The 12,100-nt window shown below is 34.4% G+C and overlaps 1 protein-coding gene across 5 annotated transcripts; it reads left to right on the top strand.

Moving 5' to 3' along the window:
- Positions 1 to 11,874, top strand: LOC107573521 (uncharacterized). Of its 5 annotated transcripts, none has more exons than XM_016259961.1 (20): positions 1 to 281; positions 675 to 803; positions 985 to 1,107; positions 1,292 to 1,444; positions 1,618 to 1,797; positions 1,884 to 2,049; positions 3,142 to 3,258; positions 3,422 to 3,607; positions 3,700 to 3,837; positions 4,326 to 4,457; positions 4,581 to 4,979; positions 5,296 to 5,433; positions 7,148 to 7,285; positions 7,740 to 7,970; positions 8,075 to 8,254; positions 8,403 to 8,615; positions 8,708 to 8,851; positions 9,636 to 9,938; positions 10,034 to 10,171; positions 10,949 to 11,873. In XM_016259961.1, exons 1-20 carry the CDS (start codon positions 81 to 83, stop codon positions 11,035 to 11,037), a joined length of 3,498 nt encoding a protein of 1,165 aa, XP_016115447.1. In that variant the 5' UTR covers positions 1 to 80; the 3' UTR covers positions 11,038 to 11,873. The 5 variants fall into 5 exon arrangements, with proteins under 5 accessions (XP_016115447.1, XP_016115455.1, XP_016115440.1 ...); XM_016259969.1 differs by having other exon boundaries at positions 7,145 to 7,285; positions 7,740 to 7,946; XM_016259954.1 differs by having other exon boundaries at positions 7,145 to 7,285.
- Positions 11,875 to 12,100: the final 226 nt, after the last annotated feature.

The raw sequence follows: 12,100 nt of genomic DNA, 5'->3' as shown, positions 1-12,100 counted from the left end.
CTGAGGACAGTCAGGCACATCGCACCGCAGCGCTACTGTAACTAAAGAATGATCGATCCCTGCGGTTTTATTTAGCGATCATGAGCAGCACACAGTCTTACTGTCGCTTCAGTGATGAAAACTACAAAAACTGGCTGAAAACAACGGAGAGTCTTTACATACTGAGGAACCGCATTCAGGACTTCATAGAAAAGGAAACCGAAACTTATCACAACTCTCTTCAAAACAAATCTCCTCTCCATAGACAGACCTGTGCGCGATCGTGCAAACTTGCGAATAAGGTAAATTAGGCAAAAATGTAAAGTCAAAGTAAACAATAGGAATAGCCGTCATTAAAAATCACTTTTTAAATGATCCCAACGTAGTAGGCTACTGTATAAAATGTATAAATGTAGACAATGTAGAAATACAGTGTAATCTATCTGTCTGCCTGTCATACAGACAGAATATATTTATGCTACATTTCTACATAGGCCTACTGAATGCTATTATTCCTACTTAACACAACAAATTTAGAATAATAGTAATGCCATTGCCATATTAAATAAAAAGAGTATCAACACAAATGGAAATATGGCAGTACACTAAAAAGTGTAAAAGACTGTCAGTTCAAATCAAAGTTTCTGGGAGTGTCTGCACATGTCTCTCAAACTGTGTTTTGCTTCTTCCCGCAGCCTGTCTGCCAGTTGTGTGAACACTGGAAGAATGAAATCATTGCCAATCATAATGGGAAGGGTAATAGTATACACTGGGAGAACTGCCGGCCACATCTATGGCCCACAGATAAGTGGGAAGTTGCCAAAGTAAGTTGCTTTCATAATTAATAACTACTGCATTAATAGAGTGTTGCCTCTGAGTGCTGTCTGTTAAAATGTCTTGTTGCATATGGGGAGGCTTATATTTAGAAATGTCAGCGATCAAATATCTATGTGCATTATATTTTTAACTTTGTTAACTGCATGTTTCACATATTTCTTATGACAGGCACATATGCCACGTGGGCACAAAGAACATCGCAAGTTTGACCAGTTTGATATTGCTGCCATCCTGAACTTAATGAGTTCCTGTAAACATTTCAAGAGCATCCCAGGACAATCTGTGATTAACGTAAGTATTCTGAAAATCCAATTTTTCATTGGATTACATCATTCAGAACCTCTATATTTGTGATAAAACTTCTCAAAAGCTTCGTGCAATAGTATGTGACCACCGTATCGGTATGGATAGTCAAATATTGTAGCTCTCATGTTGGGCTGGATAACACATTTCACACTTTTTTTTAACAATTCAGGTAATAACTGTACGGAACAAATTGATGCATTCGCCTGACTTCAAAGTCAGCAATGAGGACATGAAAAATCATCACAAAACAGTCCTGCAGTTGGCTGAGAAGCTCCAACCTCATGTCCCAGAAATGAAAGACTTGGAAAAGAAGATAACACAGGTGGATGGAAAATTACTATTATTATTATTAATTGTAAGACCTGGTTATTATGGAAGTTATTATTATTTTTATTATCATCAATAGCGATTAGGATAATGTTGCTCTACAATATAATTGTATTATTTATTATTAAATTCAGTACTTACGGGAACGTTTTTCAATTTTCTGTATAGTTTCATAACACCTTGGACAAGAATTTCAATCAAGCCCCGTGTGAGGTAGATGGCCAACTGAAAGATCTCCAGACCATGAAAGACTTCCAGAAAGTTCTGGACCGTGAGCAGCAAGCCATTAAAGACAGGATTGAAGACTTTTTCTCACGCTTTGAGGGGAACCAAGATGAAAATGTCAAAGTAAGTACAGTAGATCAACACTAAACGGTTAAGCATTTAAGTGTGAACTGCATCATGTTTGTTCTTAAACATGACTTTATGTTAAGGACATGAAGAGTCTCCTGGACTTCCTGGACCAAAACAAAGATCTCCTGGAGAACCTGGGCCCTGAAGTCAACAAACTGAAAGAGATGCAGGCAAAAGTAGATCAACATGAGGAGCAGATCAGCAACCTGACAGGCAGAGTGGACCAACTGGAGAAAGTGACACATGGTATAAAGAACTGAGAAGAACATAATACCATTAGTTCTAATGTTTGATTTAATCATTTAGCAATATTTAATTTCTACATGATGCTTCTAGTGTGTTCTATGGGCCAAAAGCGAACTCACAAAGAAAGTTTAGTGACACATAATATCCCATGAAAATTACAAATTGAAAAACTTTTAAATTATGATTAAGAGGAGGTCTTAGTACTTTATTATACTTTTAAAAACAGTACTATGTAATAGCAATATACTTTAAAAGAATATACTTAAGTGTGAACTGAATGCAATGTTTTCAGACACATGGAAATTTATTTTAGTTAACATATTAAATGCAATTAGTATTTAACTTGCTTGCCATATATTGAAATAAATTTGTAATTACATATTCGTAACAATGAAGTTGCAATGTTGTAATGTTATAAAGTCGTAATGAACTCAAATAAGTCAGTACCTCAAAATAAGTGTACTTCTTTAAGGCAATTAAAACATAATGATTTAAAAAATATACTTTAAAGTAAACCTTTAAATTTTATTACATTTTTACAAAATGTAGTTTTTAAAAGTTGTGAAACAATCATGAAAGTGTTTAAAGGCATATTTCACCCAAAAATGAAAATTCTGTCATTAATTACTCACCCTCATGTCGTTCCAAACCTGTAAGACTTTCGTTCATCTTCGGAACACAGATTAAGATATTTTTGATGAAATGTGAGAGCTCTCAGACCCTGCATAGACAGCAACGTAAATACCACCTTCAAGGCCCAGAAAGGTAGTGAGGACATGTTAAAATAGGCCATGTGACATCAGTGGTTCAACCTTAATTTTTTGAAGCTACGAGAATACCTTTTGTGTGCAAAGAAAACAAAAATAACGACTTTATTTTTTTGTTCAAAAATGAACGAAGGTGAGTAATTAATAACAGAATCAGACATTTATGGGTGAACTAACCTTTTAAGTACACTTAAGTAGCCTTTTGTCATGCTTTTAACACAGAACAAATTATTAAGCAAAATTACACAAGTTTAACTCACCTTGAGTCATTTTGAGTCTGCAACTGTATTCAGATTGCCTCATTCCAGTGTTTCTCCATCCACAGATCCAGTTATTCCTGGCAACCTGCTTAGATACAAGAATCATCTTTATGAATATTGTCAGGCAAAGAAATGGCCAGAGGATACATTTCCTGTTTTTACAGAGGATCAAGAATCCCAGGGTAACAAATTCATCATCCATCCAATTAATGTTAATTGCATGATAGTTCTTTAGAAAACAAATAAAACATGTATTTGTTTAGACATACAGGAAAAGTGGATACAATTCTTGAATTCAGGTTAGATTCAACAGTTAATCATATAAAGTTCACATCCTCTGTACAGGTTACAGAGGTAAAGTGACGGTGAGTGGGCAAAGTTTCATTGGCAGAAGGGTATTTAACGACAAAAAGGCAGCGCATCAGGAGGTTGCATACATTGCCCTCGAGCAGCTAAAATTACAGGAAGAAAGCACAGATGAACCATCAAGCTCAGACATACAGCCCGATGCCTCCTCTTCATCTTCCTCAGGTGAAATATGACTAAGAAATTGTGGAATTGAATTATGGCACACTGAGATCAATGTATGATACAGTACATCATTTTATATTTTGACACCTCAGGAATCACTTTCTTTGGTAAAGTGACTGTGGATCTCAATCGAGAAGTTGAGTCTGATAGATGCTCTTCAAAGGAAGAAGCGACTGAAGCGGCTTATAAGGTTTTATGGGAAAGTTTTCGCATCAGTGCTCCATTAGAAGGTAAAGTACAAATCAAATAATATTTAGTTTAAATCTTTATGCATAAGAGCTTTATGTATGCATTTATGTATTACAGTGAAATACATCCAAATATGTTTGCATATAATGTTGTTGGAAATAAAGCCATTTGAGGTTTGTGCAATGAATGTGCAGTTTTAACCCTTTAATCTGCAAGAATGCCCTCTAAAATACATCTGAAAATTAGTTTGTTGCCTTTCATAACACATCAGGACTCAAATAAGATATTTTCATCAATTAACATATTACTTCTATTTTCAATTTTACATTTTGTATTTCTCGGGGAAAAAATATTTAAGGTTAAAAGAGGTTTGAGGTTGAACCATTTTCACAATATTTTAACCAGTTTAAAACATGTCCAAAAAGTACTATGCGTTTTGGACACATAGTCTGTGAAGTATTTAGGATTTTAAGATTAAAATGATTTTTTTTTAGCTCACTAAACCTGATTTTCTTTCTTACTGCAACAGGTCAGACTTACAAGTCAGTCACGGTGAAATATTTCAACACAAATGGCTTCCCAAAACCAATAGAAGATTTTGATGCCAACACAACCATCTGCAAGCTCAAACTCATTGGGCTTTTCACTTTTTATGACAAAGGTAACTGCTCTTCTACTCTTAGTCATTTGTTAAACATCATTTATCTTCCTCTCTCAAATGTTTTGTGTCAATTTCCAAGCTATTGTTTGCTGACATTTAGTTTGCATTTCTTACATTTCTTAGACGGCTCCACCAAGAAGAAACAGGCAGAGCAACAGGCAGCTAAAGTCGCTCTGCAGCATCTGTCAGGGATCCTCAACTGTGCTCCAATATCAGATACTGAGAAGAACTTCAAAGGTGTTCTGAAGGAGCATCTAGAGACGCTGGGTCTCAAAAATCCTGTTTACGACACAGATAATAAAGCAGAGGCCAGTGAAGAGCCCATCGACATCAGCCCAGACCTGATTACTTCTACAGTATCCATCAGTCAGGCGGAAGTGAAAGATCACTCAGAGTCTGAAATCATCTCATTATCTCCATCTTGCCAAGAGTCAGTTCGTGTTCCTGTTCCTGTGCAGCCGGACCCTCCAGACTCCAGCTCTCCAGCCTCACAGAAGAAAAAGCCCAGGAGTGAATGTCCAGGTAATGGAGCATGTAGGAAGAAATTGCTATTGCAGTGCTATAAGAAACTGCTATTGCAGGAGACACCAGTAGGGAGTGCTAGTTAAAAAAAAAAAAAAATTTAATTTTTAATTGCTCAATTAATTTATTTTGATTTCAAAATGTGCACAGGACATATTTAAATTACAAAGAGCCTAGAAAAAAATCAGGCAGAAAAAGTAGTTTAAAATGATATGGATGCATAAAAACAGCAGAGGAAAACTACTGACAAAAACGCTTTATCAAAGATTTAATAAACAAAGAAATGTGATTAAAATAAATATTTTTGATATTTCAGGAATTACTTTCTTTGGTAAAGTGACTGTGGATCTCGATCAAGAAGTTGAGTCTGATACATGCTCTTCAAAGGAAGAAGCGACTGAAGCAGCTTATAAGGTTTTGTCGGAACGTTTTCACATCTGTTCTCCAGCAGAAGGTAAAGTACGAAAAGTTAGGTTAGATTTCAAAGATTTCATATAAAGTCATACGCAGGGCCGGATTTACGTAAGAGTTTTTTGATGATGACAATACAACAGTCTGCAAGCTCAAACTCATTGGGCCTTTCACTTTTTATGACAAAGGTAATTTAATTTCATTCATTTATTGAACACTATTTGGGTAAATGTCAAGGGAATATTTCATCCCCATAACAAATAAAAAAATAAATATTTTGCCCAAAATAAATGCAGTCTATTTTAAATACATTTTAAGATCTTACAATTTTTTTATCACAATGAAAAAAAAAAAGTAAATATTCCCTATATAGTGTGGGGAAAAAATAGATATAATATTGTGTATATTACATGGTATTGGTATATATGCATCACAATAATTGGAATTTTGAAGGAAATCTGATTAACTGTCATGAAAATAATGGCACAATGCAAAAAAATAAAAATAAAATAAATACAAATCTTTATGCAAAATATAACTTGCTTCTATATAAAAGTCATATATATTCTTTTAATTTTGGGATGAAATATGACCCATATTTCATTGTGACATGCACCCATTTATGATCTCCTGTTTTCATTTTTTACATTTCTTAGATGGCTCCACCAAGAAGAAACTGGCGGAGCAACAGGCAGCTAAAATTGCATTGCAGCATCTGTCAGGGATCCTCAACTTTACTCCAATATCAGATACTGAGAAGAACTTCAAAGGTGTTCTGAAGGAGCATCTAGAGATGCTGGGTCTCAAAAATCCTGTTTATGAAGAGTATAAAGCAGAGGCCAGTGAAGAGCCTGTCACCAGCGGTATGAGCACAAAGCTTTCAAACTGTGAGTTTAACTTGAAAGAAATTAGGAAAAATCCTTGTATCTACTCTATGACATATCAAATTTCGGAAAGTAAGGGTTTTCTTTTTGTCTGACTATTTCTGCAGTATCTATCAATCAGGAAGCAGTAAAAGAGCATTGGATTTACGTACCTATGCTTGCTCGTCCAGGGGGGGGCCCAAACACAATGAAGAGATATAATATATTTGTTATGGGATATCTACAACAGTAAAAGAACCAAAACCCCAGAAGACATTGAGCAAATAAATATAACAAACAATAAGGTAAAAATGACAAACTACTTCCATGTCTTCAACCTTTTTTATGTACGGAAATCAGGCTTTCGTTCTCCCGTTCTCGCTCGCTCACACACGCACACACATAGACACGCACTCGCGCACACATGCGGAGACGCGGACAGAAACTTGTCATCAGCGCTGCTCCGCGAATTTATCAGTAAAATAGTTTCGCAGCTGAAAAGCTACATGACATTTCTTAGTAGCGAGGTTCTTGAAGCAGTTCAACTTAAAGATTCGCTATTAGTAGACGCTGCTGCTGAATCCTGCTAGCGCTTATTGCGATAGAAAACACTGTTTCCACTGATTAAGAAATATTTTTGTTTGCTTGGGTGGTAATATTATGTCTATTATATTAATAGGGAAGGGGGGCCCAAAAATTAGTTTTGCCTATGTCACGAAAAGAGGTAAATCCGGCCCTGGTCATACGCCTGTATATTGACAAGTGTTTCACCTACACTTGATGCTTAAAATACTGTTTTGGTGCTACTGAAAGCCAAATATGTAAGAATGTGTTAGAATATGTTAAAATGTTTTTCAGAACAGCATAACCTGGTTTTAATTTTTGCTACAGCAGGTCAGACGTACAGGACAGGGATCATGGAATATTTCAACATGCATGATTTACAAAAACCAACAGAAGAGTTTTTTGATGATGACAATACAACAGTCTGCAAGCTCAAACTCATTGGGCCTTTCACTTTTTATGACAAAGGTAATTTAATTTCATTCATTTATTGAACACTATTTGGGTAAATGTCAAGGGAATATTTCACCCCCATAACAAATAAAAAAATATATATTTTGCCCAAAATAAATGCAGTCTATTTTAAATACATTTTAAGATCTTACAATTTATTTATCACAATGAAAAAAAATAGTAAATATTCCCTATATAGTGTGGGGAAAAATAGATATAATATTGTGTATATTACATGGTATTGGTATATATGCATCACAATAATTGGAATTTTGAAGGAAATCTGATTAACTGTCATGAAAATAATGGCACAATGCAAAAAAAATAAAATAAAATATATGCAAAATATAACTTGCTTCTATATAAAAGTCATATATATTCTTTTAATTTTGGGATGAAATATGACCCATATTTCATTGTGACATGCACCCATTTATGATCTCCTGTTTTCATTTTTTACATTTCTTAGATGGCTCCACCAAGAAGAAACTGGCGGAGCAACAGGCAGCTAAAATTGCATTGCAGCATCTGTCAGGGATCCTCAACTTTACTCCAATATCAGATACTGAGAAGAACTTCAAAGGTGTTCTGAAGGAGCGTCTAGAGATGCTGGGTCTCAAAAATCCTGTTTATGAAGAGTATAAAGCAGAGGCCAGTGAAGAGTCTGTCACCAGCGGTATGAGCACAAAGCTTTCAAACTGTGAGTTTAACTTGAAAGAAATTAGGAAAAATCCTTGTATCTACTCTATGACATATCAAATTTCGGAAAGTAAGGGTTTTCTTTCTGTCTGACTATTTCTGCAGTATCTATCAATCAGGAAGCAGTAAAAGAGCATTTAGACCTGAAGTCTGAAAGCATCTCCACATCAGCACAGCTCCCATCAGGCCAGGAACCAGTCCGTGTTCCTGTTCCTGTGCAGCCGGACCCGCCAGACTCCAGCTCTCCAGCCTCACAGATGAAAAAGCCCAGGATTGATTGTCCAGGTAATGAGCATGTAAGAAGAAAGATGATGTGCTATTGCAGCGGACACCAGTAAGGAGCGCTAGTGGTGCATTGTAAAAATAAAATAAGTTTAAGTTAGTTGTCGCAACTGTGCTTTCATCTACAAGTACATCTTTGTGTATTTTACAGAAATCGATGAGCTGGTAAATGTATATAATCTCAAGCCACCACACATGAATGTAGAGAACATGAAATATGATCAGAATGTCAAATGTACTGTGACAGTCAACATGGAAAAATATACTTGTGCAAACAAACAAAGCTACGACTCCAAGAAAGAAGCCATTCGAAAAGCCTACCTGTTATTCGGCCGTGCGGTGGGAATTCTGGATCCTAGCTCAGGTATATATTTGTGTATTTATGTATTCATATATAAATACACCAATACATTCATGTTCTTTAACTAATGCTTATTTCTTTACCTCTAATTCAAGATGAAAAGACGTGCAGTGCACTGGTGAAGCAGCACTTTTCTCAGAAGTCTCTTATTCTTCCTCAGGAAGATGTTGAAGGATCTGTAAAGCCATTTTACTGCTCACTTAAAAATATAACTTACGATGTGAAGTATGATGGACAAGGTTAGTATGAGCGTCTGAAGAAACAAGAGTTTGCCAAAATTACACTTGATTCTGTTGAGTGCAATGATGATTAAGAGTGTCCAAAATAAAGAAAATCTTTTAAAAAGTCTACACTACCATTCAGTATAATTAATCATTTATTTTGTTTTGAAAGTAATGAATACTTTTATTCAGCAAGGATGCATTAAATTCAAAGGTGGCGCAGTAAATACATTTAAATGTTACAATGTCTATTTCAAATAAATGCTGTTTGTTTGAACTTTCTATTAAAACTGTATCATTGTTTCCACAAAAATATTAAGCAGCACAAGTGTTTTCAACATTGATAATAAGAACTCTTGATAATTTCTGAAGGATCATGTGACACTGCAGACTGGAGTAATGATGCTGAAAATTCAGCTTTACATTTTAAAATACACTGAAATAGAAAATGTTTATTTTAAATTGTAACAATATTACTATTATTACTGTAATTTTGATCAAATAAGTGCAGCTTTAATGAGCAGAAGAGACACCTTTCAATAACATTAAAAATACTGTACCATTTAAATACCATTTAACTGTAGTGTTTTAAGTTTTATTTTGATCATAATTCATAAATATCATGTTTTTGTTTTTTGGTTGATATTTTAAAACATGAACCCTGACACACAGTCAAATTCATTTATTTTAAATTCTTAAAGCTTCTTAAAGCAATATATTCTTTCTTTAACTGGAAACAGAAATGTAACAAAAAACATGTAATATCTATATGAATGTTCAAATATGATATGGTCTTTTTTAGGGTCTTCAGAAGGTGAAGCCAAGTTACAAGCTCTCCAGAATGCCTTACATGCACTATCACCTCTCTTTGATTATGCTTCACTACCGGGAGCGGATAGTCCTGAAGAGGTGCAGAATCAGCTGAGCGCCATGCTGAACGGGGCCGGTCAGAAAGAGCCTGTCATTGACCTGAAATCTGAGGAACGAGCCTGTATCCAGCTGTCTTTCTGCGACTATACGCTGAAGTGCACATGCCAAAGCTCCAAGAGAGCAGCTAGAAATCATCTGAGTGAACGTATACTGGGTCTGCTGGGGGTAAAGACAGGTCAGAGCCACTGAAGACCAGCCAGTTTGTCTTTCTTAATGTATATTATTAGAAAATGATCATTTAATTATTCTATTCTGCACTCCTTACACCAGATAACAATGCATCTTTGAGAAACAGTTTAGATGTGTGGTTCAGAAAGCAGAATCTGCCACAGCCAGTGTTTGAGGACATAGAAGAGGCGCTTGGAGCAAAGGCTACTTTCTCTGTTCAGTTAAGCTGCTGCAGTCCAGGTGAGCTCACATACACACTAACAAAATAATAAATGTTCAATAAAGATTTAATGTTACATTATATATATATATATATATATATACAGTATATATATATATTTAATAACAAATATATGTATAAATAATACATTGTAAATACAGTACTGTTCAAAAGTTTGGAGTCTGTAAGATTTTGTAATGTTTCTGAAAGTCTTTTATGCTCACCATGACTGCATTTATCTGATAAAATACAGTTTATGATTAAATAGAGTAAATCAGTAATTTTGTGAAATATTATTAAAATGTAAAATACCTGTTTTCTATGTGAATATATTTTAAAATGTAATTTATTCCAGTCTTCAGGGTCACATGATCCTTCAGAAATCATTCTGATATGCTGATTTGCTGCTCATTTCTTCTTATCATCATTGTTGATAACAGTTGTGCTGCTTAATATTTTTGTGGAAACCATGATACATTTTTAGGTTTCCTTGATGAACAGAAAGTTAAAAAGAAAAGCTTTTTTTTTTAAATGAAAATCTACACTATAAATATCTTTGCTTTTACATTTGATTAATTGAATGCATCCATGCTGAATAAAAGTGTTCATTTCTTTAAAACAATTACTGACCCCACAACTTTAGAATGGTAGTATAATTTAAAAATAATTCATTATAAATGTTACAGTTTTATTCATATTAATAATCAGAGTAAACAGTTCTTCTGTCAAGTTGGAAATATTTGTGTGTAATAATTAAAATATTACAGTTGGTTACAAGTTGGTTGTTTGCTTTCTAGGCTGGGAGGACAGCTGGAAAACTGCAAAGTCGAAGCTGCTTCAAGAGCTCAAGCTCAGATTTCGATTTCTCAATGAAAAAAACAATTGAAATTGATCTTAGCTGGAAAAAAAAAATCAACCCAAATTGCACTATTGGTCTGCATGCCCTAGTCACCTACTGTACCTTGACTTGTTCTGGTGAAGATTTTCAAACCTGGCTTGCAATTTTATCTGTTTTAAGGTTTTTCTTTTTCTTTTTTTTAATACAGATATTTACATTCTTAAATGTACATTTATTTTTACAATTTTAAATTTCCCTGGGATTTAAATCAATGGCCATGGCACTGAATTAAACTAGATGTATTTTAAAGATTTATACCAAAGGTATACCAACTAAACCCTTTTAACATCAGCAGAAAATTACAAATCAACAAAATTTAATGAAAATGAAAACCTGAAGTTTCATTCCTTTTCCAAAAGGCACTGATATTGCACTAACTGAAATCCAGATTCAGGGGTTTGCTGTCTTTGCTGGAAAACTAATCTATTTTAATCTATTACTGTGCATATGATTTAATGAGATGAGCTACATTTTTAACAGTTTGGTTGGTGAAGTGAATTTATTCATTCCACACTTGACTGCAGAGCCATTTTACAGTATCGACATTTACTTGTGTTGGAAAATTACCAGTATGCAGCAGATCTTCATAGGCTTACGAGAGAAACTGAGTGGTACAATGTGAATTTTGAACACCAGCATGTCATTACATTTATTAATCATTTTTGGTTAATACTGCCCTTGAACTGTTGATTGTGCAATTTGAAACCTCTTTAGAATGAACTACAAAAACTGTTTACAAGAAGCTATACTTTATCAAATACAGTGAGGATAGAAAATGCATTATTGATTTAATAGTAATGCAATTCATTTTTACTGTATTACAGTTCATAATCTACAAATAAAATAAATTATTTTTCAAATCAGTATTTCATGTCCACATTTTCTTTGAAATGGTATGCAGCCATATAATAAGCAGGATAATTTACAGTCAGCCAGTCATTATCATAAAATAACCCCCTTCATTTTGGAAAAATGTCAGCTTATGGTTAAATCTGTGAAATCTAGGGGCTGAATACTCCTATAAAATATGTTGCAAAGATGATAATTCACA

Source organism: Sinocyclocheilus grahami, unplaced genomic scaffold (genome assembly GCF_001515645.1).
Source record: "Sinocyclocheilus grahami isolate Dianchi unplaced genomic scaffold, SAMN03320097.WGS_v1.1 scaffold31.1, whole genome shotgun sequence".
Lineage (NCBI taxonomy): Eukaryota > Metazoa > Chordata > Actinopteri > Cypriniformes > Cyprinidae > Sinocyclocheilus > Sinocyclocheilus grahami.
The sequence above is the reverse complement of the archived record's forward strand: the minus strand, read 5'-3'. Positions and strand labels throughout refer to the sequence as shown.

Bases quoted from the DNA above. Each gene is read 5' to 3' on its own strand.
- LOC107573521 (XM_016259954.1), top strand. From the start codon at position 81: ATGAGCAGCACACAGTCTTACTGTCGCTTCAGTGATGAAAACTACAAA. The intron at 3,259-3,421 runs GTAACAAATTCA...TCCTCTGTACAG, and splicing joins AGAGGATCAAGAATCCCAGG to GTTACAGAGGTAAAGTGACG. The intron at 3,608-3,699 runs GTGAAATATGAC...TTGACACCTCAG, and splicing joins CTCCTCTTCATCTTCCTCAG to GAATCACTTTCTTTGGTAAA.